Below are 27,653 nucleotides of genomic sequence, written 5' to 3'. Positions count from 1 at the left end.
TCTGGGTGATTTAACATGTGAGACGTGTGCAGCACACCGGCATCTGCTATGGTGCTCTTAATGTGATTTTAAGTCGCAATAACCTCAATAATTGGAGGCACCAGACAACATATGTTTACCAGAAAGGCATGCGGTAGTCACGTGGCCCTCTCAGATGGGAATAGCAGTTCACACTGTGGCTAAGAGGCGTCCGCTGCTGAGTCCAGCAAGTCTAAGACCACTACTGAATGCTTACTGTGTGCCAACCTGGCATTTTCCTCTTGTCTTCATTTTTATAAACTTTTTCTCACTTGTAATTTTTTTGACAGCTATTTTTGTCTAAGACTGAGTTAAAGCTGGATGTAAATACAGACAGCTTAAGGTTGCCCAAAACCATGGGTGGATTTTCCTTTATTCAGCAAACATTTACAGAGCACCCTCATGAGCTAGGTTCTGACCCTTCACGTCACGTAGCCTTATAGCAATGCCTGCCCTTTGTGTGCTGGTTTCAGGAATGTTGCCTCACAGTGAAGCTCAGCAAACAGTTACTGAGTGCCTGCTCTGCAGTGGGCATGTGGAGGCCGTGGGAGCACAGACTTGTTTTCTGCCCTCAGGGAGCTCACACTCTGGGAGAAAGATATGTGGAATGGTAACAGTATGACCATGTGACTCCCCGGCATGGCGAACTGAATGTGGGCCACAGGAGGCTGTCCAGAGGTGGGCCACCCAGGGAAGAGCAGGTTGTGGAGCACAGCTGGTGATGCCCAGGTGGTGGTGCCCACAGGAGGGTGCCCGTTCACTCCACAGGATACTCCACCTTCTGGTCCCCTAGAACACATACATTTATATCCCTGTGGTGGTGACAGTCCCGTGGCTGGTTCCCTGTGTGTGTGTGTGTTAGAGCACAGTTAGTGGTGAGGACTCTGCAGCTACCCACAGGAGGGTCTGAATAAGTTTATTACTCTGTGCACTTAAGGGCCTTTCATAGCCTCTCTGCACTTCAGTTTTCTTATCTTTAAACTGGTGATAGTCATAGCACCTATATTAGTCAGCCCAGGCTACCATAATAAAATACTGTAGACTCGATGGCTCAAACAACAGAAGTTGATTTTCTCACAGTTCCTGGGCTGGAAGTCAGAGGTCAAGGTGCAAGCATGGCCAGGTTCTGGTGAGATCCTCTTCCTGTCGTCACACAGCCTCCTCTCTGAGCGCACGGGGAATGAGTGTGAGCTGGGGAGCTCTCTGGTACCTCCTCTCATAAGGGCACTAATCCCATCGTGAGGCCTCCCCCTCACCCCCTCCCCATGACCTCATCTAATTTGAATTACTCCCAAAGGTCCCATCTCCAAATACCATCATGTTTGGTGTTAGAGCTTCAACATGGGAATTTGGAGAGGGACACAATTGAGTCAATAGCAACACCTACTTCACTTGGTGGCTGTTGGGTAGTGTTTGCAGAGAGCCCAGTCAAGTGCCTGGTATGTGGTACTATTCTGTAAACGTTAACTTCTGCGTTGCCTGGGTACATCTCTTCCCCTATAAAATCTTAAGCACCTCAAGGCCAGAGCTTTCTTAAATGATTGGTGAAATGAGACTACCAGTGAAAGGAGAGAAAGAATGGACAACTTGGACTGAGAACAAAAAATAGATTTGAATCTTGGCCTGGTCATGTTCCTACTGCGTGACCTAGGGCAGGGGTGAGTCGAGCCTCATTTCTATTCTGATTAGTGAGATGAGAGAAGTAACTCTTGCTTCCCAGACTTCTGGTGAGGTTTACATGAGATAAACCATGTGAAAGCACGTACTTTCTGGTACATGGCAGGTGTTCCGTAGATGTTGGCTGAATGAGATGCTCCCACATTCATTCAGGAAGTGCTCATGGAGCCAGCAGAGTTGGTCAACTTACGATCTGTCTCTCAGGCTGTTCTGATTGTACTGCTCCTCATGTGGGCTTTCTTGGGTGTGTGCCTGAGACATTTCATGAGATTCTTGACAAGGACTAAAAAAATATAAAGATAAACTTAATCTGGTAGAGAAGTAATGACTTAGATCCAATATTCACAGAGTAAAATGGGTTTTTGTGAATGTTCTTGGTCCCATTAACAAAATTTAATCTAGTGGTGAAAATTTATGGGGCAGCAAGCCATCTGTCTTGCCTGATGGTGTTCAAATGAATACTTCATGTAACCTCCCTGCTTTTCAGAGTTTAACAGTGTTCGAACATTTACATTTCAAACAAGGTGGTCCTCACACCAGAGTGTCTTTTTACGGTCTGTAAGAAATGCATGAGTTTAAAATATATGGGCTGTTGACAACTTAAATTTTCTGAGAAGCCACATTGAACAGAAAGACATGTAATATATATTAATGAGGATAGTGGTTTGGTATAGACCTTATGGATAAACTGCAGGCATGCCATTTAGTCCATGGTAGAGATACTTGAGCCATTGTAGGAAGTGAGTCACACATTGGCATTGATTGGCCACCATGCTGACTAGTAGGTCTTAGCTCTGAAAGCTTAGAAAGTCTTGATGCCATAAGCCTAGTCGTTAAGAGCAAAGAGTTTTGAGGGAGACAGACCTGGGTGTGAATTCTTCTAGCTATGTGACCTTGGACTAGTTATTTTACATTATTGAACCCACGTTTTTGTATCTATAAATGGAGGTACTAACACCTAATCACAGGTAGTTATGAAGATTTAATGAGATTGGAAAGTGCTGGGCACAATGTTCTACACCTATTTCTATGTCAATATTGGTCATTATTACTATTACTATTGTATTACCTAGTGATGCATTACTAGGTAATTACTGGGTAGTGTAATAGTGACCTATGAAAGTTTTAGGACCTGAAGCAAAAATGTTGCCTCATCCTAAAACATCCTTTCTAAAGGTACTTAAGGAGTTTGCCTTTTTGTAGGTCCTTGAGCCCTGGAGAGCATGTTAGGGTTCCAGACTTACATTCAAATTCTTCTTATCTTTGGCCTTGCCTCTTTGCCTTTCCCTGGTGGCCATGCCTACCACTCTTGCAGGCATCACTAGGAAGTAAGTCACATGGCAGAAGGCACTTTGACTCTCCCATTCACTACTCTATTTCCAGCACTTAAACCAGTGTCTGGCACATGGTAGGTGCTAAATACATATTTGTTCTTGAATAAGTCTATTGCCTTCTAATTTTCAGATTGTGCATCTGGTTCCCTTTTGGAACAGAAAGGTCTCTTCTAGCTTCCATCTCTCTTAACGAAGTTGAAGACCAATGATAGTTTGGGAGCTATGCTTCCTTTTCTCTTTTTCATTTAGACCAGCATTACTGAGTAGATGGAACGATGCGGCTAGGGTATGAGTCCAGGTTTCTGGTTTCAGCTGTGCAGCTAGTTTGTTTATGAACATTAGAAAAGTCAGCCTTCCCTCTCTGGACCCAGTTCCTCAAGAGCACCATGGGAAGACTGGTTTGTATAATTTCTGGAGGACCCTTCCCATGCTGACCTGGGATAGGTATGCTCTCTAGAGGTTCTTTAGGGACAAAGCCCATTCTCTTCTTCCCTCTTCCTTGTGCCTCCAGGTCCAGCCAGGCTCACTGACTTCCCATCCCTCATATAGAAATGGTTGTAGCATCAAAGAATGCTGTAAACAATGGCTCCTCCCAACATGCCTTGTCTATCTAAGCTAGGGTATCACAACATTTTGGCCCAGATGATTCTTTGTTGTGTGGGGCTGTCCTGTAGATAGTAGAAAGATTAACATCATCCCTGACTTCTACCCACTAAATGCCAGAAGCATCCTGCCCCGCTTCCCACATCAGTTGTGACAGGCAGATGGTCCCCAGACACTACCAGATGTCTCCTGAAAAGGCGGGGGGATATAACCCCTGATCTAAGCACATATTCTTCCTCAGTCTGACTTCAGATGGCATTCTACAAAGCCAGAAGGTTTCCTCAAGAGACTAGAGAAATGGGAATATATATATATTGATCAGAGGCTCCTTTTCCCCTAGGGATGGAGGAAAAGAGAAAGAAAACAACTTTCTCACAAGCTTCAAAGAAAAAAATATAAAGCTAGCTCAAACTATTGTGCCAGGAACCTGGATTTACACAGAAAATTCCATGTATAATATATCACTGATGATGAGGCTAGGAAACAACAGCTCTTAGATATTAGACTATGACAGCGATTAGATCTTATTCTTACATCATGGAAATTGGGGAGCTATGGCACTGAATACTTGATGGAAGAGATAGGCTTTTAAAATTTCCTGTCTTGCTTACATCTTAGTTGTTGGCATGTCTGAGGGATTTTGAATGAGTAAACAGTTTGGAGAAAATAGCATTTTCCGTGGTGCCAGGATATTATAAACAATGTGCTTATTATAAACTTTTTGATAATATTTTGTCAACAAAAGTGTGATACTCGCTGCTCTGAGAGAAGTAAAAAATATTTATAAGACAGGAGCTTACAATTTGGTAGGTGACACAAGACAAAAACTGGTAGAAACATAAATCAGAATATAAATCATAACTAAATTTACAAATGGAAGCCATTATGATTTTACAACATAAGCAATAATTGCCATTGGAGTCCAAAGAAATACATGTGTGAGCGCGGGTTGATGGGATAGGAGGTTTGCCTTTGTCTGGGGGAGAGTGCATGGGCTCCAGAGGAGCACGGGATGCCTGATGTACTTTGTGTGAAACTTTGTGAGGTTGAGCATGAACCTGGTCAGCTGTATTTGGAGACTGCTGAGACAACAGTCACTTGACATCAAGTGTCAACTCTAAGGGATTTCTTCCAGTGGCTCCGACTACTCAAAGCAGAGGTGGTCCCATTTAAAGAGGCCTTTATTTTCTTGTCTCATATAACACCTGAGGTTGATATTCTTTGAGGTATCTTTCCCAATGAAAACCAGGCATTCTTTAGGAATAGTGTATCTCCATCAAAAAAAGTAGAAGGAAGTCCTCTGGGTGGGCCCCTGGTGGCCATGTTTGCTCTCTAAGAGCTTCCCCCACACTCAGACCACAGTTGGTTGGGTCAAGGTGGACACCTGATTCCAGCTGGACTGGATTCTAGGCTGAGAACTTGGATTTAGGACGGAGAGACACGTCAGTCTGCTTATGTGACTGGAGCTGTGTCTGCTAATCCAAGAGCCTCTGCCACCATCATTCCCTTGTGAAGCCCAGAGAAGCTGCTCGAGAGGTTGGTGGTTGCCTTCTCTGAATTAGGCCCCAGGTGTTCTGGTCACTGATCCCCCTAAACTAGTCATCACAGGGCTGCCTGGTGAAGGATGGGGTTTGCCCAGGAGTCTCCTCCTTTTTGGTGGGAAATGGGCAGCCCTGCCTCGCCTGAGCCCAGTGGGGAGAAGATTCCATGTAAAGAAACAGGGTCCCATTAAGAAGGGGGATGGAAGGATTGAAAGTAAACATCATTCTGGGTCTCACATCACAGAAATGCACATAACATTTTAGGTGCAGGTTTTAGACCCTCTGAAGCCTGTCCTTTTACCCGAAGGAATTTCTATTTATTCAAATGGTTTCCAATGTTCGTGCCCAGGGAATGGACGCCTGTGGGCTGTGATGTTGACAGGGCATTGGTTGCAGACCTAGCGACAAACAGGAACCTCTGCAGAGAGGGAAGCCTGTGGAAGGTGTCCTCCTCCGCCACATGGGATACTTAATGGTGACAGCCCCACCGGGAAAACCAGGGGAAGAGGTCCCTCTGGCGCCCCTGCCATAGAGTCACCTCTGGGACCTGACAGCATGAAGACTGATGCTCAGCGCAGTCAGGACTCTAAGAGAAAGGCAGAGTCAAACCTATTAGGAGGGGAACTCTCCAGGGCAGGGATTGCTAAGTTAATCACACAGATGTGAAAATTCAGAGGAGGAATAATTAGCCTGGTAAAGCTAAAAAAATAGTTATCATGTTGTTTGGCAAACACTGAAATACATGGACTAAAAACTGCTCTTTAACTAAAGAAAACTAACCCTTATAGAACATTTCATCCCAGTTGTCTTGGGAGTCTTTGCTAAGTGACGCCAAGTATAGAATTTGAATGGTGCGGTTGTTTATTTTGTGAAGAAAAACTATGTTTCTGTGGAGCAATGAGTGGTAGAAACAGCAGTGCCTTTAGGGAGCAGGCAGGCAATTAATGTAGGAGAGAAGGAGAGAGGAAGGGACTCGGGCCAGACAGGTGCACAGAGAGAAGAGAAGACGATGACGAGGCAAAGGGAGCAGCCGTGTGGGAATGTGGGAACGCAAGCCCACGTGTGGCTAGCACTTCCAATTAAAGTAATCCAGAAATGTGTACTGGATTTTTCTGAGATATTTTCTCACTTTTTTTTTTATTTCTAGCAACTTGCTCAAAACTTTAAAAGCACTGTCAGAGTGCACCTGTGGGAGATGGGGCCTGGGCACGGGCTCTGTGGCCTCAGGTGCAGGATGACTCTGGTTCCACTTCTGAGTTCTTGCCCCGCCCCTTCCGGCTCTAGATGCTGCACAGGTGCCTTGTCCTGTCTTTACAAGTTCCTCCATCGTCTTGGCTGTACAACAACCCTGAGAGTAACACCTGCCCCACGGGGTTGCGGTAAGGATGCCATGCAATCAGATGTGGCAGGTACCTGGCAGCTCTCATGGGTCTGTAAGCATCACAGATAGGCTGGGGGATAGGCTCTCTCTTGTTCAGCATCTGAAATGATGCCCGGCACGTAATAGAACTCAGTGAGAGCCTGTGCTTAACAAATAGATGAATTATTGGATGTCAGACTGCTTTAGAGTAAAATCTGTTCTATTGATTCCCTTTTTGAAGTCAAGGGAGAGAGTTGCTAAGGGGATGGGTTCCCATAAGGAATTGTCCGCTGAGAGATGAATATGCAAATTGTGAGGGAAGGCATGAGCTGAGATGATATTTATGACCCTGGAAGCCCACAGTAGCAGGTCCCAGCTGAGCACATGATACCATGTCCAACATGTCACTTCATTTTTGCAACAACGCTTGGTGGCCATTCTGCCACAGGCCTTCCCTGCTTCTCAGGATATAAAGTTGCTTCTCCTGCCTCCCCATGAATATAGTTCTGGGGTTCCTTACTTATGACTCCGGGAATTTCTGCCTTATCTGATGAAGCTCTGCCATACTCTATTGTTAATGCCATTCCTTGAAACAGTAGTAAACTTCATCTAAAATGTGGTCAACTTGCAATTCAGAAATAAGTTAAAAATTATTGGGCTGCTTCGTCAGTCTGCATTCAAAATCCTGGATTTGGTCTCGGCTTCCAATAAGGGCAACCTGTTTGGAGGGAGGAAGATGGCCCGACGGGTGTGCCTTTGTGATGGGCACTTGGACTTGGCATCAGGGTCCTCTTGCCCTTGTTGACTGGGCAGGGCCCACGAAGCGACCAGACGGAGTTGTTGTTTGTCAGAGGAAGGAACACACCAGGGAGATTTGTTGCCCATTTAAAAAACGATTGGGCATGAAATGGAGACTGTTTGGATTACACAGAAACACATCCTCTCATTAGCTTTTCAGGACCACAAAAGGCCTGATGGCGCTTCAGTCCCAGCCAGTGGGATCTGATGCCAAAAGTCTCTGTTACACATTTGCATAGGGAAGCAGTGTTTCGGGAAAAGGGATCTCCTTTATTTCAATGTGTTTTTTTCTCCTTTCATTCTGTTCTGTACATTTCAGAGTGCCCGGTGTCCGTTTCTAGCGTGACCTCACTGAATGGAGGGGCAGCCTGGGTGATGATGAAGGCTTAGTGTAGCAAGCAGGTTTCTGATGCAGGGCACGGTGAGGGTGCAGTCCAAGCTGACTGGGGAGCAACGGGGGACCATCACTGGAGGGGCTGCTGAAGAGAACAGGACCGTGTTGGCAACAGAGGCGGATCACTAGAAGTCTTCTGGGAAGTAGAGGTTCAAGGCAAGATTATATCAGGCTGTGCCTTGGCTTAAAGATGCCCTGGTAGTGAAACCTGGAGAGGAAAAGGGGTCCAGTTTGGATGGGGGTAACTGTAGGGAATGTTTAAGGAGAATCATGTGAGAAAGAAAGGAATTAGCAGTTAGTGAGTACTTGCTAAGACCAATGTTCAGCATGTGACACATTTTTTCATCCTAACCACCATGTAAGGGAGATGTTGGCACTCACCTTCATAGCCCAGAGAGGCTGCATTATATGCCCAAGGTCATGCAGCACCCAAGGAGCTGAGCTCAGCTGTGGAACTAGATTTGTCTGGAGCACTAAGTTCATGCTCATTTGACCTTTCCATATAATGCATATCACACACATTGGTGGTTTGTTTACATGAGCAAAGACAGTTTCGAGAAAGCCTGAGATCTTGGTTATCTCCAGCTATTCACTTTTAGCTTCTTTTAAAAAATATATATTTTATTGATTTTTTTACAGAGAGGAAGGGAAAGGGATAGAGAGTTAGAAACATCAATCAGCTGCCTTCTGCACACCCCCCATTGGGGATGTGCCCGCAACCAAGGTACATGCCCTTGACCGGAATCGAAGCCGGGACCCTTCAGTCCGCAGGCTGATGCTCTATCCACTGAGCCAAACCGGCCAGGGCCACTTTTAGCTTCTGAAACCTGAGCAATAGTTAGTCAAGACCACTGCTTTGAAGTAGAGCCCCTGGCCCGCCATGGTGTGGTAGTGTTATGAAGGTGAGTCCAGGCTGGGGCAAGGCCAGCATGTGGTTGCTAATGCACCTCAGTTAGACCTCCACATGTTGCTCAGCTATCTGGGAATCATTGTTTTAAGGACACACATCGAAGAATTGGCCTTTCTAGAGGTAAGTCCTGGTCCTACACCAGCTGTGTGTCCTTGGAGAAGTCATGCAATCTGTCCAGACCTGTTCCTTTGCCTAATACTCCAGGGTCACTTTCCACTTGGGTCCCTCTACTAGAATGTTTCTCAACCAACCTTCAAAAGTTCTCCCTTCTTGTCAGATTATGTTTTAAATGTCAACTCCTCAGAGAGGTCTTCCCTGACTACTTAATCCAATGTGACCACTCAGGAGCTGTCTACTGTGTAACTCTTTCAAAATTAGCTGCCTATCTTATGTATCTTCCTAATTCCCTCCTTTCTTCGTTTCTTTTTCCCTCTCCTGCCTGCCTGCCTCCCTCTGCTCCTCCTTTTCTCCCTCCCTTCCCTTTCTTCCTCTCTTGTTATCCCCTCTACTAGAATGTCTGCTGCTTAAGAGCAAGGGCTTCTGTCTTACCCACCTCTTGAATGCCCAGTGCTTAGACTAGTACTTGGCATGTAAAATTAGTTTCATAAATGTTTGCTGAATTGGTGGGTTAAAGTCTTTCCTATGTTAAATATGAATGGGTTAGTCTGGGGGCAGATGCTCAGGGGACCCTTCTAGCTCTGAATCTCTGTGACCTAGAAATCCCAACTTAAAACATTCATCCAGAGAACTCCTTGCACAGGCAGTTTATTCTGCATTTACTGAACATATCTCTCAGAGCAGACACATGTCAGGGGACTTGGGGTTCAGCAATGATGAACCATACTTGGTCCCTGGCCTCACAGAGAAGGATAGAGGATTGACTAAGTTCATGGGCCAGGGGCCATTCACACACTCATTCAACAAGTGTCATTGAGCCCCATGGTATTCCAGACACTGTTTAGGAGCTGAGCAAGGTTAAAACTGTGAATTGCTCAGCTTATTTGGAGGCACGTGGAAAAGTATTTTAGCAATGAGTGAACAAGCAAACAGAGGAACAACACGAATACAAGAGGCTTTACTGTTTAGGTGATTCGCAGGCAGTGGTGAGGAGCACAGGCACTGTCTTTGGTCACATGGGGCTTCTATTGGATTTTGACAGACTTGGAGTCACATCCCAGCCTGGCCACTTATTATTTGCATGATATTTGGCAAGTTCTGATTTTTTCCTCTCATCTTTCAAGTGGAGATAATATTGGCCTTATAAGGTGATCACAAGAATGGACTGATTCTTTGTATTGAACAATGAAGTCTGGGCTCTAGAGGCATGAAAGCACAGCAGCTGTTTGAGGTTTATGAGTTGTTCAACGTAAATAAAGGCAGGGCAAATATTGGAGGATGAGGAAAATATAGGCTGGGAAAGGAAACTCAATTCTGGCAGGGAAGTTTCTAGTAGACACAGTCGTGAAACTCTTCTTAAAAATTAGAATTCATAATTTTAACAAACACAAGAACATCAATTTACCTTCTTAAGTGAAAAGAATTTTACAGCCATTATGGTATTTAAAGATGACTATCTCCCTGCTCCAACTTACCTGCTGGGTTCTCAGTATGTATTGCTGAAGAATGAAAATGAGATGTTTTACTCTTTGTGTTTATTCTATGTTCTAGGAAACCTCATTGGTATTTGCCCATTATTTATCGTTGCCTCTGTCTTCCATGCACAGTTAAGACCTGATTTATATTTTGTATTAGCACTCTATGCCTTATCTTAGAGTAGTGCAAGGGAGGCAATTGGCGATTGAGTGGCACGTTGGTGAAGAGACAGACAGGAAAGAGAGCTGTTTGTGGGCAAGGTTAAAACTGTGAATTGCTCAGCTTATTTGGATGCACATTGGAAAGTATTTTAGCAATGAGTGAACAGGGTGGGATACAAGCCAACTGAGAAACAACAGGAATGCAAGAGACTTCAATGATTCAGCACTTACTGAACCCTTCAGTGGGCAATGCAGCCATTCTTCTCTCAGCTTGAGGTAGTTTCTAGCAGCTTAGAAGGTACCCCAGGAAACCCAAGGTCCAATCAGCATTAACTTTGTCATGATTGCTTTAATGGTATCAGTTAAGGAATGGAATTTAATAACCTTGGGAACCATCCCGAGGAAGCAGAAATGAACCTTCCCTGATTGGAGAAAGAAAGGACTTGGAAATGAATAGTCTCCAATTACCCATTTATAAATCCAAAGCCAAATGTTTCCGAAAAATTAACAGTGGGAGGGATAAAAGAAATAGCAGCTCTAATTTTGATATTCATACCTGGGGAGCCACGAACACTCTGTAACTCATTAGTAAACTTCACCCAATGCTTGGCACATTGAAGGCTCTCAAAAAGCTCTGAATTATGCAAGGATCTATTTGCTAAAAAAAGCCAAGGTTTTTCACCAGTGGGCCTGAGGTCCCTGGGAACAGATGGCATGGGGATTCTGTTCCAGGGCACAGGATACATTTTTGATTAACCAGCTTTAACTGGAACTGCATTCTGGTCCCACATGAATGAACAATTTGCTTCTGAGGGTTCTTTGTATGTAGTTTTGCTGCTATTGATTTTCCATTTTAGATATCAGTACCCCGGAGAGCTCCCTCATTTTAGGGCCGTGATTTTCAACTGCTGTGCCACAAGAATTTTTGAAACATGCAATATCTGACTGTTGAGTCAGGGGCACTAACCTCTCTTCCTTTAGATTGTCAAATCAAAAAATGACAACAGCCAACACAACAATAGCTGTCCAGTGTGAATGCCCTGTCTTGAACCAAACATTTATACATCAGTCGGGTTGCATCTTATTGGTCATGTTGTTTAATAAGGTTGTATCTGATTGGTTAATTCTTTTTTCGAATATATTTTATTGACTTTTTACAGAGAGGAAGGGAGAGGGATAGAGAGTTAGAAACATCGATGAGAGAGAAACATCGATCAGCTGCCTCCTGAACACCCCTTACTGGGGATGTGCCTGCGACCAAGATGCATGCCCTTGACCGGAATCAAACCTGGGACCCTTCAGTCCACAGGCTGACACTCTATCCACTGAGCCAAACTGGTCAGGTTGACTGGTTAATTCTTGATACCAGAAATCCTTATATACAAGTATAGGCATCTGATTTTTTTAAAAAGTCACTTTGGAGCAAAAAGGGTAGGCAATTACTTTTTTTTTGTAAATCAAAATTATGCCTATTTTTTGTCAGATTGGTAAAAAATATATTTTTTCATATGCTGCATAATTTTAGTAATGAGTTTATGTGTGCCATGGGATGAAAAGTTTGAAAATTTCTGTTCTAAGGTCCTTTAAACTTGGTAAATGCTTTCAACACTTCTTAAACTTTTCTACCAAAGAACCCCTAGTGGTAAGTAAGAGCAAGCACCTCCTCTGAGGGCCAGGGGGCAGAACCCACCTTGAGCACCTACATTTTTGAAGTCTCTTTTAGACAGATTTGTATGAATTTTACAGTCTATTCCATAGTAGTTTTAAGTTACCTACCATCCAGTAAAACAGATGCTGCAGGAAGATCCATGGTAGATTTTCATTACCTCTATCCCCACTTTCGCCGATTTTTTACTTGTTGGGGAAGAGGCTGGTGAATGAGCAGCACGATGCCTCTTCACTGAGGCTCCACGCCTTCCGATGCTGCACTGTGGGAGTGACAGCCTCATCCAAGACTCTGAGAAGTCACATGAGCATCCCTGTCTCCAGCCTGGGGGAGGCTTCGCTGTTCCAGTTTCACTCCGCACCTGCCCTCTCGGCCTCTGCAGGACAGGGCAGGAGGCAGTCCCATGGACAGGCGCTGACTGAGGATTGGAACACCCCAGCCTTGTACACCAAACCTGCCCTGCAGACCCTTGCCTGCCCATTGTCCCCAAAGTGCCCCCCATTACCAACCTCCCTGGACTCAAACCCTTGTTTTGTCTCAAAGGGTTTGTCAGATTCCTTTTTCTTAATTATTCTCTCTTTTTATTTCCTGGAATACCAATGGTGCCTGAATATAGGCCCTTAGGATACCTTCACACTTGCACTTCATGACTCTCCAAGAGAGGCTTTCAAAGCCCAAAGACCTTCTTTCAAAACAAATAAACAAAAAATAACACACATATATAACCTGTAGGCTTGTGTATAGGTTTTATTGTATGAGCTCTTAGTGCACGGAATTTGGGGGTGGGAGGGGGTTGTTAACTCTTCATTCCCAGACTTTATAACCTGAGATGAGACACAGCAGAGCACGGCTCTGCTAGAGATGTACGAACTTCTTAGTTGTCACAAAATGATTTTAGCAGTGGTGTGGATCTAGTTAATCAGCAAAAGTTGTCTGGGTAAAGTGGACCCTGATATTCAAAATGAAACTTGAATGTTTCTTCTTGTGGAGATGAGTCTACCACCTGGGATTGTAAAGGCTGGATAGCATCACAGCTCCAGGATCTGGAGTCTCTGAAATGTCCAGGGTTCCTTGCCCTTCACGCACATCCACTTCCCTATTTGGAGAGCCAGCTAAAAACAGCTGGTGAGAGTGATGGGGATGCTAACTGACACACACTATGTGCCAGGCCCATGCTAGGCAACGCTCAGGCATTATCTGATCAGATCCTTACAACAGTCTGGTGCAGAAGATCTGTCTGTCTGCACCTGTGTGAATCCTGAGGCCTGAGTAATCTATTAAGGTTACATCGGCAGGAGGTGACTCAGCTGTGCGTCTCCCATACCACATCTCTCTGACCCACACCCATGGGCTTGTTTCTTCTAGGTGGGTGCACTTAACCTTTTTCTTGAAATTTGTGGAGTGGCTGAGTTTCTCCATTCTCGCATGATCAACAACCATGGCTGCTAAATAATGGCAGAATTATGCTCATCAGCACCAAAGGAGATAGTTCTCAGGATGCCTTTGGTCTGGGAAAAGCTCTGTGTTTTATAATAATTTTAATTGCATTGAAGTGAAGCAAAGATAGAAGAGATGGACTTTATGAGCTACAACACGTTTAAGTATACCTTTTTCCTGGAAATACTTTATTTTTACTGTGCTATTAATGTCCTCTTATTCTCCTAGGTTATAGAACTGGTTCTTACGTAGTTTAAGTAATTCTCCCTTTCTCCTTTATTCATAAATGTCTTATGAATAATTTCTGTCAATTACAATGAAATAGAATCTAAGCTTCTTTACTGTTGTAACATTTTAATAATTCCTGGCCACTTTGATGAATGAGAAGGTTCAGACTTATCTGTGGGTGGTGTCTTGTTCCTGTACTGAGAATAGCGGCAATTTTCAGGCCCTGATATTCATACTGCTCTGCCCCGTCTGATGCTGGGCATTGTGTAGCTCCCATCAGTGTGGCCCTATGCACGCCTCATAAAACCCTTCACAGAAGGAGCCTCATGGGCTACCCGGTCCCTGGCAGGTGTTCTTTCCTCAGCTGTGGAGAGACTATGTTCACTGGGCATCAGGATTCCCTGAAGAGAATTTTTGACTTGTATTCAGTAGAAAAGTCACATAATTTTATTCAAATATCCAACATCTAGCTTTGAGTTTGGATAGTGCCATGCTTTCTTCACAGTAAGAGGTCATTTCTGGGATGCTGTGGGTGGCATGATTCTTTGGGGAAGTGACAGAAGGGTTAAGTATGCTACTGCTTGGTACTGTAGTCATCACCTTTATCCCCCTTATAAGCTGTTTTCATGACTGGCCAAGTGGCTCTGAACATCAGCTTTTACCCAGATTAAAATCTAGATTTACCAGCTGTGTGACCGCAGACAAGTTACTTAACATCTCTGTGTCAATTTCCTCCTTGCTAAATCAATAATAAATGAATCCATTTCCTCACTGGTAAATTAGAATAATAGTACATTATTCTACAGGTTGATGGATGTCACTGTCTCCTTTGGCAGCTCTCTAATTAAGTGATACATTATGTAATAAAATGTTCCATCCTTCCCCACCTATCCACTTAGTTCTTCTCCTGGCCTTTTTCCTCCTGTCCCCCATCCCACTTTGAAAGGGAAGTTGGTTTATTGGTGAAAACATGAGGCCCCTTGTCTTCACCATCCCAGAGCAGCTGGGAACAGGGGAAGGTGTGAGATGACAGCTTGGAGAAGCAACGATTGGCTGGCTGAGCTAGTAAAATTTTGTGGTCTGTGATTTTATGGAGCGTATTCCCCCAGCTATTCTCATAAACCTGTCTTAACACGTTCTTTTCTAATGATCGGGAAGGGTGAATTAGCCATGTTTTAGAATGTCTTGTTTTGCATGTGAGCAGAGGGACACAGCTCTTCCTGGCTGCTGCCTTTAGTTCCACCAGGCATGAGTGTCCTGAACTCATAGCTCAGAGACAGATGCCGGCATCTCACAGGGCTGGACACTTGCTCTTGCCCCTGGTGGACGTGACTTGTCATTGTCTCCCTGAGTCAGACAAGATTCTCCAGGAAGCAGGAGACTGATGTTTCTAGAGGAGTCGGGGGGGGGGGGGCAGGCAGCATTGGTGTTGGTGGGGGAGGGGAGTCTAAATTCACTCTCGGGCTTTGCAGGGTAGGCCCAGGAGACAGAGGACAAACAGGAGGGGAGGGCATTGGTGTGTGAGTATGGGGAGGCCGGAGTGGCGCTTCTTTTCAGAGCAGCGTAGTTGGAAAGGGAAAGGACATCTACAGAAGTAAACAGAACTGGTTTTGAGTACTGGCTTTGCCATGTGGAGTCAGAAAGTTCCTTAGCCATTTCAAATCCGTTTTCTCATCTTTAACTCGCTTTTTTCATGCATTGTAAACATCTACTTGTGTTAGAGTATACAGACCGACTTTCTCCTTTATAGCAGCTGGATAATACAGGGCATCCCAAAAAATGTATACACACTTTGAGTGATTATAAAGTCAGTGTTTATTAACATACAGTTCATTTTCAAAATTAAGTGTGTATACATTTTGGGGGGACACCCTGTATTTTATAAGCGCATGTCTTGTAATTAGGGTAACCATTTCCCTATAGATGGTGTATGGACTGAATGTTCGTGTTGAAACTTTAACCCTCTCTGAGGCTATACTTGGAGGATGAGGTCTCTAAGGAAGTCACTGAGGTTAAATGAGGTCATAAGGGTGGGACCCTGGTGATAGGAGTCCTTGTAAGAAGAGACATCAGAGAGCTCGCTTGCTCTCCTGGTGCACCTAGAAGAGGCCATGTGAGGGCACAGCAAGAAGGTGGCTGTCTGCAAGCCAGAAAGAGAGCTCTCATCAGAAAGTGACTACATTGACACCCTAATCTCAGCCTTCTAGCCTCCAAAACTGTGAGGAAATACATTTCTGTTATTCAGTCCACCCCATCTGTGGTATTTTATTATGGCAGGCTAAACAGTCTAATACAGATGGACATTCAAGTTGTTTAAATTTTCCCTTATTATAGACCAGTAAGATGCACATTTTTGCCTAAATCATTCACTTGGTGAGTCATAGGATATTTCCTACCCTTCTTTCCTTTTGTTATTAAAATGTTTAAATATACCCCAAAGTTGAAGGAATAATATCATAAACTCCCACACACCCATCCAACTATATTTAACATAAAAAGCATGGTTGAAAAATTGACCTCCAAAAAAGGCTGTTAATAGTTGATATTACCCTACAAAACACACACACACACACACACACACACACACACACACACACACGTGCGTAGCACTCTTCGTTTTAACACAGAAAGAAATGAGTCCTCGGGGCCTTGTTTTAAAGGGAAAGGAAAGGTCTCGTCCCAGGAGGGGTATCTTTGGTCAGATGTGTACTTCCATCCTGTGTCCCTTTGTCCTTGTCTGTCCCAGGTCCTCAGGCACTCCCCTCCTCCCCTCCCTGGGCACACATGTGCAGCCATCCCCATCACTTAACTGTCTGTCCTCTTTAGTCGCGTGGCCAATAGGCCCCTTTGTTCAGCCTCAGAGAACTTGGCCCACCCCTTGGTTTGAAAGCTGAGAACAGTGACAGGCTGTCCGCGCTGCCATTCTTCTCTGGTTCCAGCAAAATACTATGGGTGGAATCTTCTATTTTTTATTCTGTCAGGCTCTACTGAATCAGCCAGTAAACAAGACCCTCTGAGTGTGTGTTTTGGGGGTGGGGTGGAAACAAGATGCATGCACAGGTTACCATGGGGACAGACAAGCTGTAATAAATGTTTGAGATCTGAGCTTGCCGAGGTTTTAACAGTTTAGGGTAATTTTGTTGTCAATCATCCATTAAGTCACTCCTAATGAGTCACTGGGAGTGTCTTTGCTCTTCACAGGAACTTCAGATGAGCATGATTCGGGCAGAGAGCAACCTTAAAAGCAATAAGGAGACAACAGTCAGTCATTAATTTGTCGACTGTTTGCAAATCGAGTGGCCTTTTTTGTCTGAGCAAGTTTCTAGGGGTCACTAGAGTGGACCACACATTGACAGGGCTGTTTTAGGCTAAGTCTTGGCTGATCGGTCTTACCATCTAGCTTGTTGCCTCCCAGAATTCTGTGCAGCTAATGTCCCCAGAGAGGAAGCATGGAGGTCCCCCAGAGGAGGAAAGCAGGCAACAGGGGCTGAGCACTGGGACCTCCACTCTGACCCCTGTCTCATTTGGAGGGTGAGGGTGTGAGCATATAAATTCTTAGCAAAGGGCCACTTTCCACATAAAATGTGTGTAAAGGGTTCTCCCTTCCTACCCCTTCTACCACAGAGCAGGTGCCCACAGACACCCAGCATGGGAGGGTGTCGTCACGGTGGGGCTTGGGAGCGGGGCTCCAGTGTCCTCACTGATTTTGAGGCCCTCTGCCATGAGGCTGCCACGCTTTCCAGCCTCCTCACTCACCCTCCTGCTCCCGGCTCTGAAATGCTGCAGGTCCCAAGTCTGCTATGGTTTCTCTTTCGTCTGGGAGGGAGCTTCTTTTTATCCAGAAGGTTCTTCCTCAATCTATTCTGAGGATTAAGCCCACTTCTCCATAGATGTCAGTCTCCCCAGGAAGTCTCCCCTGACCCCTGGAAAGGCTGGATCCCGCCTGCCAAATGGGCCTGCACAGAATGGAGGCTCTGCAAATGTTAATGGAATAAACACAAGCATGCATCACTCCCCCAGGTGGCTCTCAGGGACCCCAGGGCAAAGCACAAAATGGAACATCCTCTCCCCTCAGCATCTCTGAGGGGGTCCCGGCTGGGCTGCAACAGCTGGGATGGCCCTTTGCCTGTGAGCTTGCAGGATGTGCCCAAGGACTGCGAAAAGGCTTGTGTTAGGATTTTAAAACCAGTGTAGCTAATTAAAAAATAACTCGAACTGAAAACAAGTTCGGAAACAATTAGGATAATTAAAATATCACTACAGTACCTTAATTGAGACCAAGCAGTGAGCTTAAAGAATAAAATTAATTTTAAATTACACGTAACCTATAATTAATTGGCTTTTGAATTCAGTGTTTTCCTGCTCAACAAATCTCTCTAAATTAATTCTTTTTTTTTCTCTGAGAAAAGCTTTTGTAAAAAGTATTAAAAAATTAATTGGACATGTATCATGTGCCAGTTGACACTTGTTCATGGGCAGGAAAGATAACATTGACCTCCTGTGGGTATCTGCTCTGTGCTAGGCTCAGTGTCCTGTTTAAGTCCAGGTAAGTCCTGCAGGTTATTGAGACAGAAGAGGCACAGCTTTGCCAACTTACGGGGATTGCTGCATCCCAACACGAGGCATGTGCTCAGTGAGCAAACGTTGGCGCACAGTATCCGGAAATCATTGGCACCTGGACAGGAGCTGGTCGGGCGTATCCCTGACACTCAGCTGGTCTCGCCCCTTCCCTCCGCACCTGCCCCATTTCCCGGCACCTTATTAAAGAGCCTCTTCCACTTACTATTCTGATGCCTTATCATTCCCTTTAGAAGTGGAGCCACATGGCTCTGTCCGAAACGTGTGCTGGGTGCTTTTCATAAGTGTCACCTTTCAGGAGTGCCACCTGAGCCTTGGGGCTGCTGAGAAAGCTTATTGAGGCCGCATTTAAATGGAACCGACACATTCCTTTCACCATCCACATCCCCTTTAAATCCCAATGTTGCTGTTTTTCAAAACAAGATGAATCCTGTGATTAAATAAACTCTGACAGCTTGATCTGTTACTGTTTTGTTGTTCTGTGAAGTTCATTTAAATAATTCACATACGTGTTTGAAGTATTCAATCCCCGATAATTAATTTTAGCCTACTTGATTTTTATATGCAAATTGTTAAGGAAGTATGCATAGAGAGTTAAATAACTGATGATTTTTATTTAGTATTTTTTGTTAGAGTTTTCTGTTTATTTGTTTTAGTAATGCTAGCGTCAAGCATGGGGCGGGGGGAGGGGGGTGACCTAAGGTACTAGTAGCCTAATGGTAGGGTGACAGATGGCAAGGTTGCAGAAAGAAAATGGAACAGCCCACTGTTCAGTTGACTCATGTGGGTGGTGGCTGCATTAAGAGGGAATATGCAGGGGGCGCACTAGCCCAGAGCTGGCACCCCACCTTCTGGGGTGGTGTGTGAGCGGCCCAGCCAAGGCAGCTCAAGGCCCCTGGCTGCCCCTGCTTTTACCCCTTAACACTCATTCTGCCGGAAGGCCTCTCAGGAACATGGTGCATCTGGCTTTATATTTGTTGTGAGGTGAGGGCCACAGCAGCTTTTAAAAGGAGATCCTAGCTCTGATTGGTGTGGCTCAGTTGGTTGGGTATTGTCCTGTGCACAGAAGGTTGCCGGTTCGATTCCTGGTCAGGGCCCATGCCCAAGTTGCAAATTTGATCCCCTGTTGGGGTGCACGGTTGGGGTGCACGTGGGAGGCAATCAATCAATGTTTCTCTTTCAAGTCTCTTTCTCTCTTCCTCCCTCCCTCCATCTCTTCCTCTCCCTTCCTCTCTTTAAAAATCAATAAAAACATTTATTTTTATTTTTTTTAAAAAGGAGATCCCAGGTGATCCTCTGCTGCTGGCTTGTGGTGGTAAGAGTTTGGGTCCTAGAATCCCCCACCAGGTGTCAAATGCCCTCTGCTCCTCTCACCGGGGACTTCTCTTTCAGACCTTTATTTGTAAAATGGGCATATTAGCAGCAGCTTCCTTCTTGGGTGTTGTGAGAATGAAATATGGTAATCCAATTAGAGGGCTTAGTTCACTGCCTGCATGTCAAAAGCACAGGGCAAGTGTTAGCTATTGTTCTTGTTGTTATGGAGGCTTATTATTCACTCTGAGAACAAAGGACAGACACACACTAAATTAACAAACACCTAAGATGTCTGTGCTGAGCACTTACATGTACCATGTCTTTTCTAAGTACTTACAAATATTAACTCATTCAATCCTCGTGACAACCAAAAGCAACAGTAAGTACAGTTATTACCCCATTTAACGGGAGAGGCACTGAGGAAGGGAAAGGGTGGTAAGCAGCAGAGCCAGCATTCAAACTCAGAGAGTCTGTGTTCTTCCCCATGAGGTCAGCTGACGGACATGCCTTGGGACTGCACGGTCCAGTGAGGCCCTGCAGGCCGCCGTGTGGACATGGCATGCTTGTGAAGTTGGCTGCAGAAGCAGAAAGAAGCTCGAATTGGGCCATAAAGCTTGTCACGTAGGACTGCAGGTTGTGGCACTGTCCCTCTAGGCCAGCCTGTTAGTCTCCATCTCTGAGCTGTCTCCAGTGAAAACCCCAGGGTTAGGTGGCACCTGCCAGGGAAGCCTCGGCTGGCACCTATGGCCTGGCTGCCAGTGGTCTGGCCCCAAGTTTCTTCAGATCCGTAAGTGTACTTCATCCTGAGGTGGTTTGGCGTGTGAGAAGGGGCAGCTAAGGGCCAGGGTGATCCTCATTAATTGTCACCTGGTCATCAGTCTTCATTGTGGGTTCAAGTTTGGATGTGTCTTGGAAAGTAATCAAAGTTAGTTGGACTGCCACCTGGATTGGTGGGTGGGGGACAGGGCGGCCTGAGACACACCAGCATTCGGGCTTCTTGTATGGAAGTCCCCAGGACCAAGAGGGATCCACCCAGAAAGCCCAGCCCCAGAGGACCGTGGACAGACCCAGAGTGCAGGAGGCAGCTCTCAACTCAGGAGCTCAGAGCGAGCCCTCTTTCCAGGGGGCTCCATGCAGCCTCTCTCTTATCTGGCAGCTCATTTCCTCCTGCTGAGCTCCAGCAGGTTCCTGGGAAGTAAGCTCTGCCAGGTGGCTCCCCTGGGACCAACCAGGACGCAGCCTTGTTGCTGACCTGACTGGCCTAACCACTCACCTGGCTTCTGTTTCCAGCGCTGAGGCTGCTGCGCAGAGGGCGCGCCCTGAGCGGTGCAAGCGGCAGAAATGCCTTTGGATGTTTGTGTTCAGGTCCCTGGAGACACTCCCAGCAGCCATCGGAGGAAAATGGTACTGAGATTCTAGGCCTGGGCCGGCTGAGGAACAATGATTGTCTGTGTGCAGGGAGATGGTGAGGGTGAGGGACCCGTGGTGGAGGAAGGATGACATTTCTCCTGGCAGTTTTGCTATCCCTGCTCTGGAAGCTGATTTGTTTAACCAAATGCTTGGTGGAGAGGACGCGGGGAAACTCCCCTCCCCAGGAGAGCAATCATGAGAGAGCTTCAGCCTCACAGGCGTCAGGCCCTGGAGCAGGGAGGTGGCACAATGGTTTTTGCTTTGCAGAGACACCCCTGTGGTCACTTCTCTGCCTTGATGAGGAGCCACCTGAGCAGGTGGGTGCTGATGAGCTGGGGCCTGCTGCTCTGCCTGTTCTAGGAAGTGTTGCCTTGTAGGAACTGCTGTCCTTAGAGACCCTTTCTCAGTGGCTTGGTTGAGTCAACTCTCCTCGCTGTCATTATTCCCATGCATAAAGCTCACTTACTAGTCAGATGGAATATCTTATGATTGCCCAGACATGCTTCCCTTCATTGGCGGATGTGACCACCCGGCCTCGGGTGTCTTTTCTCTCTTTGCTTTTCAAATTCCTGCCCATCCTTCAAAATCCAATTCACATATTAATGCTTCATTACTCCTTGCCCCAGAAATTGATCTCTGTTTTTCTCTCCAGCTCTGTTATCACTTTACATGCCCGTCATGGCCCTTATCTAATTCTCCCTGCACAATAAATATTTATGGGGAAGCTTTTCCCCCTCCCTATTGTATTGTAACTGTGTGTGGCACAGAACTGTCTTGTGCTTCTGGATGTTCGTCACAAAACTTAAAATAGGCTTATTTATGCACAGCGTCCATTGGATTGAGCTGAAGTCCCTGAAGAAACAAGAACAAAAAACTCTGTCCTCAAGGACTTTTTCTGTTGTAGGAAATAAGTAAAATTAGGCATGGATGAAGTCATAAAAAGCAATGGCAGACAAACAACCAAAGAGGGAAAATAGCTCTTGGTCCTTAGAGCATGTAGGATTTAGAGGATTTTAAAAGTAATTTCTGCCAACGATGAAGATGCTGCGGGTCCCCATGGCACAATGGAATCACTTTCCTGATGTGAAGAAAACATGTGCAGTAGACACAGAATTCCCTCGTGTCGGTTCCATTCCAGTCTCCTCCAGCCTAAGAAAACAGTGCAGAGTGCAAACTCATGGTGTGTTTACATCCCACTCATCTATTTGAGTAGAAATAGAAATTAGATGTTCCCTGGAGGTCCTAACCACCCATTTCTGTTCTTTTTTGCCTCAGCCTTGGACGCATCCAAAGACCCCTGTCTGAAGGTCAAGTGCAGCCCTCACAAGGTGTGTGTGACCCAGGACTACCAGACGGCCCTGTGTGTCAGCCGCAAGCACCTGCTTCCCAGGTAAGGCAGGAGGTGGGGGGTGCTCTCCACCTGCTGGATCTGGGGGTGCGCCATCACTAACTGGGGGGCAGGAGGCAGAGGCAGAGCGGGTGCTTGTGCTGTGGTTTGATATGGTATTTGGTATCTGGACTCCTGCTATGGTTCTCAGACACAGATTTGCAAAGAATGTCAATATCGTTATTTCCTTTACATCAACTTTACTTGACTCTGAGCCCTTATCTGAGCAGAGGAACAGAAAACCCTTGCTTGGTCATTAATGGCACTGTCCCTCCTCCCAGAATGACCCCAGGACCCAGGAAGCTTGTAGCTAAGAAAACACTGGCGGGACCTTTAGTCTCCTGGTTGCCACTGACATGACCACCAGGGACTGTCTGTGTCATGACCATATAGAATGTGGCATCTTTGTCTGGCTGGGTGCCCAGCACACCACCATTCCTTCTGATAACGTGTCTTGCTCTTCCCACAGGGGGCAGCGTCTGATAGTCTCTCTTCCCCAGCCCAGGGGACATCTCCCCACTGTTCTTCAGGGTCCTCAAAGCCTTTGCCTCCCCCCACCCACTCCCAGCATTATCCAGCCAGTGGGCGTAGGCTTTTACAAATGACAGAAAGAGCCTTTGATTTCAGGCTACTTCTGCCTTCAGTCCTGCAAAGTACTCCCAGCAAGAAAGCAGAGACACAGACCCAAAAAGCAGGCTTGTTTTTAGGAGTGGGGTTGAACGTGTGGTTGGGGGGAGAAAGGCGATTTCAGTGCCTATGCCGCCCCTCTCTTCACACTGCCTGGACCGCAGAGAGGTGTGTGACGGCCCAGGAGTTATGACTCCGGTTCTAGATTCAGCAACTTGTGAGGAAGATGTTTTAATTTCCCTCAACCCTCTCCTCGGTTTCCTCTGATCCTGCTGAGGAGCTCTGTCCTCAGAAACAGGGTCCAGCAGGAGTGACAAGAGCAGAGCCTCCCCGCCCTGGGCCTCTACAAGCGTGGTACCTGCAGCCGCAGGCCTAGCCTGATGGTCCTCTCACAGCAGTCAGCCTTTGTGTCTGTGAGACCTGGACGCTCTGCTGCTCCCTCAGACAGGAGTGCTCCTCCTGGAAGTGAAGAGATCTCACCCCAAAGCCCAAGCATGTGCCCGGCATTGAGCTCAGCACCACCATCCTTGAATTCTGCCAGCCATTTTGCCAAGTGGGTGTGTATTTTTGTCTTCACTCTAAAAATGAGAGAACTGAGGCAGAGAGAGGTGTTGGCGATTTGCTTGTATATCTAGTGAGCAGCAGCCGTGATTCAAACCAGGGCTGTTGAGCTCCACAGCTTACGTTTTTTATCACTACTTTGTGTTGGCCTCTCCATGGACCTGTCCTGTCTACCCTCATTCATTGTCCTCCTACAGAAAGGCACGGAGCACCTACTGTGTGCCAGGTTCACGCTAGGCCCTGAGGCCAGAGAGGTCAACAAGAGACCCTGTTTCCACCCTCAGTGAAAATAAATTTTGCTGTGGAATGGGATATAAAAAATAATTTTTTATTGGAAATTCCTTGTAAGACATACATACTCTGAGAAAACTATCCTAGAGTCTCCTGACACACTTGATTTCTTCTTTCCCTGAAGGAGGGACGATATGTCCTCTTTTGCTGCAAATTCCAAGTACACTTTGGGCCAGTGCTCTGGGTTGTTTAGCCACCTGGTTTTGTGTGTGTGTGTGTGTATACGTATGTATGTGTGTATATATATATCTACATGTGTGTATGTGTGTATATGTGTATGCGTGTTTGTTTGTATGTGTGTGTGTGTTTGTATGTGTATGTGTTTGTATGTGTATGTGTGCATGTGTGTGTATGTGTGGGGTGTGGAGAGCCCATTACCTGTTTCCTCCTGGAATACAGCCCTTTCTGGAAGTTCCAGATAAGAGATTTTTAGTTTTAAGCTCAAATCTCTTTGAGACAGAGGCAGGAGTCTCGTTGGCATTCAGGTAGATCCAGGTGTAAATAGTGGTTTTCTGGGCACACCACGTGTCTGTGTTGGAAGCACCAGCACATTCTTGCTGTGTTGAAAGTGTAATCCTCATCTCCCACATCTCCTGGTGACCACAGACTTGCAGTGGCTAAAGCACGGATTTGGGGATGAGACCAATCTGGCCTCCATTACAAGGTTGGCTGCTTCCTAGCCATGTGATCTTAATTAATTACTTTACCTTCCTGAATCTGTACTTCCTCATCTGTAAAATGGGTTTAATGAAAGTATTTACTCCACCCCTCTTTTGTATTTGTTGGAATACGTCCTCTAGTAATTCTTGCAGAGAGGATTTATGGGCAGTAAATTTTACTAATCCTTGCATAGGGTATTTTGTGTGTATGTTTGTGTGAGAGTTCAATAAGGTAAAGGTATATAAAGCACATAAACTAGTGTCACATAAATGATAGTAATCTTCCAGTTACTAAAACAGTTATGATTAATAGTTGTTATTATTATCTGATTCATTCTGGAAGGTCAGCCAGAAAACCCCAAAGTTGCATGCTCACTCCAGGTGCCTTGCCCCTCCCCAGTCTGATTGGAAACCTGTGAGGTTTAGCATGAGGATCCCAGTGTCCTTTCTGCTGCCCCTTTTGTGACTCAGGAGGTAAGGACTAAGACGATGACTCCATTTCTGATAACATTGCCTATTTGTCCATTGGAAAAACAGCCCAAAGAAGAGGCCGATGGAGGAGGCATGCCACTCCATTCATAGCATTTGGGAGGTGGCCTGAACCCGGGAGGCCCTGCAATGGTGGTGGCTGTGGCTGTGGCTGTGGATCCAGCTTCCCTCCTCTCCCCCTCAGAGCCTGAATTACTCCGCCCGCCATATCAGCCAAATGCATACCTCTTCTTAGGGTCTTGGACACCTTCCCAGATGAAACATCTGTCTTTCCACATTATACTTCAGGGGTCCCCTCTGACCATGGAGACCATGTTGACAACTCTATCTATTCATCAATCAGGGAAGTAATCTTTCTCTCTGAGAAACATCTGTAGGCAATTCCATCAGCCAATCTGGCCTCTGCAGCAGCTCAAGAGGCAAATCCCGCTGCCAGGCAGGCAGGAGTGCACACACACACACAGAGAGGCGGCTGGACCAGCCGTGGGCTGATTATGAGGCTGCAGACTTAGACTGCCTTTGCAAGCAGATTGAGATAAAAGGATGGTGAGCACATCAGGGAGAGAATTTCATTAGCTTTCCTAGCTGGCGGAGCTGGAGTGAGTGAAGCTAGTGGTTTGGTACACAGGTCTGTGACTACAGAACTCAGGGCAAGCAATTTGGGGGTGGAGCAAGCCAGGCAACCAGCCCTCCCTCTGCTGTGGTTCTCTTTCTTTATCAGGCTTGTGTTTGGTTTTGTCTTTGGTTTCTCCTAGCAGCTTCAGCTAAACTCACATTCTCTTTGGAGACTTTTCTTTGGAAATTCTTTATTATATCTCTTCCTGCCGTTAAGCTTGGAAAGAGGGATTCCTGGCAGTGTGCTCACCTTTCTGGTTCTCCAAAAGGGGCCGTCCATGCACTAAAGAGCATTGTGAAGTCGGCTTGGAATCGGGAAACCTTCTCTTAAATGACTATTTTACAATATTGCAATTTTTTATAATGATAGATGATGCTTGTTACAGAAAACATAGAAAAGTAAAAAGAAACAAGAAATAAACCATGGTCATATAGTCTTAAACTAGGAATCAAGACATTTCAACCTATTTCCTTCCATTCATAGTTTTTGCCCAGTGGTTTGTTTCTGTCAAAGCTTGATTATCAGGTGGTGCCTATATAAAAATTCATATTGTTATTATTTAATTCTCTTCAGTTAATATTTATAAATGAGTATTTTTATGATTCTACAAACTAATAAATCATAAATATAAGAGCAAAGGCTATAAAACGTTTAGAAGAAAACAAGAGTAGTAACCTCGGATTTGACAAAGATTTCTTAAATAAGACAAAAACCATGAACTGTAAATGCCAAAATAAAGCGATCAACAAATTAGATATAATCAAAATTAAAAACCTTGACCTTCAAAAGACACTGCTATGAAAGTAGAAAGATAAGACACACTGGGAGGAAATGTTTGCGAAACATATGTACAACAAAAGATCTGTGCCTAGAATGTGCAATGAAAACATAGGTCCATTCAAAGGCTCACTCATGAATGTCCATAGCAGCTTTATTTGCTGTAGCAAAGAGCTGGAAACAACCCAAATACCCATCAACAGATGAATGGATAAACCAAATGTGGTCTCTCTGTTATAATGGAACACTACTCAGCAATAAAAAGAAGTAGGCTATTGATACCTCTGGCAGCATGAATGAATGTCATAAGTGTGCTGAGTGAAAGGAGACAGACCAATTTTAAAAAGGAGTATATATTCTATGATTTCCATTTACAAGAAAGTCTAGAGAATGCAAGCTAATCTGTGGTGACAGGAAGCCTGTCATTGGTTGTCTGGGGTACCTACACATTCTCTAAAGCTTAATAATGGAAAATGGGTCCTTAGGGAGACAGTTAAATCAAACTCTGGTCTTCGATGCCAAAGATCCCCCTGGAAAATGGGTTTGTTTGGGGAAGAAGAGTCTTTAACACAGCCATATGTTATTTTTACTGACTTAGGTTTTAAAAAATATTCTCCTGGGTCTTCTTAAATAAAACACCCTTATAAGGGACAGAGGGGTGGACAGAAAGTCACACGACCTGCAGAGGGCTCTGCTCTCCGGGATTTGCTGCCAGTCGGGATGGCAAGGTCTGATTTATTGTTCTGTGGGCAAGAGATGGGCCGGGCGGGGGGGGGGGGGGGGGGTAGGGGGAGGACTTCTCCCTGCAGAGCGCTAGACATTGATTTTACCTCTCCGTTGCCATTGATTTTTATTTGGAGAATAGAAAATTGAAGCATTTGTTGTAAGCCTTCAGGACAAGCCATATTCTCAAATTCTGCAAGTATATTGTGAATAGAAGGAAAGGATGTCAGAATGGGACTTTCAATATCTGAGTGTACCCTGGAAAGCCTTCTGGGAACGGTGGGAACTGACCTGTTTTTAAATAAGGAGCCAAAGTCTCCGAGGGCTAGGCCTCTGTAACGGAATGGTTCTTTATCTCCACTTTCTAATTATCTGGAATAACAACGAATTCTCCACACCAGCAAAGAATTCCGATTCAGTGGAGGTTGGTGGTATAGTAGACCAAACTGAGCCCCTTCTGTCTTTTATGTGAACTTGAAAAAAAGAATCAAAGTGTTTGAG

The 27,653-nt window shown here is 45.4% G+C and overlaps 1 protein-coding gene across 1 annotated transcript in view; it reads left to right on the top strand.

The window, feature by feature from the left end:
• Positions 1 to 27,653, top strand: part of SPOCK1 (SPARC (osteonectin), cwcv and kazal like domains proteoglycan 1) — a 471,580-nt gene that overhangs the window by 303,191 nt on the left and 140,736 nt on the right. Inside the window, exon 4 of the mRNA XM_079772660.1 lies at positions 22,298 to 22,412. Within this exon, the coding sequence (XP_079628786.1) occupies positions 22,298 to 22,412 (115 nt within the window). The remainder of the gene's footprint in view (positions 1 to 22,297; positions 22,413 to 27,653) is intronic.

Source organism: Cnephaeus nilssonii (genome assembly GCF_951640355.1).
Source record: "Cnephaeus nilssonii genome assembly, chromosome: 5".
Lineage (NCBI taxonomy): Eukaryota > Metazoa > Chordata > Mammalia > Chiroptera > Vespertilionidae > Cnephaeus > Cnephaeus nilssonii.
The sequence above is the reverse complement of the archived record's forward strand: the minus strand, read 5'-3'. Positions and strand labels throughout refer to the sequence as shown.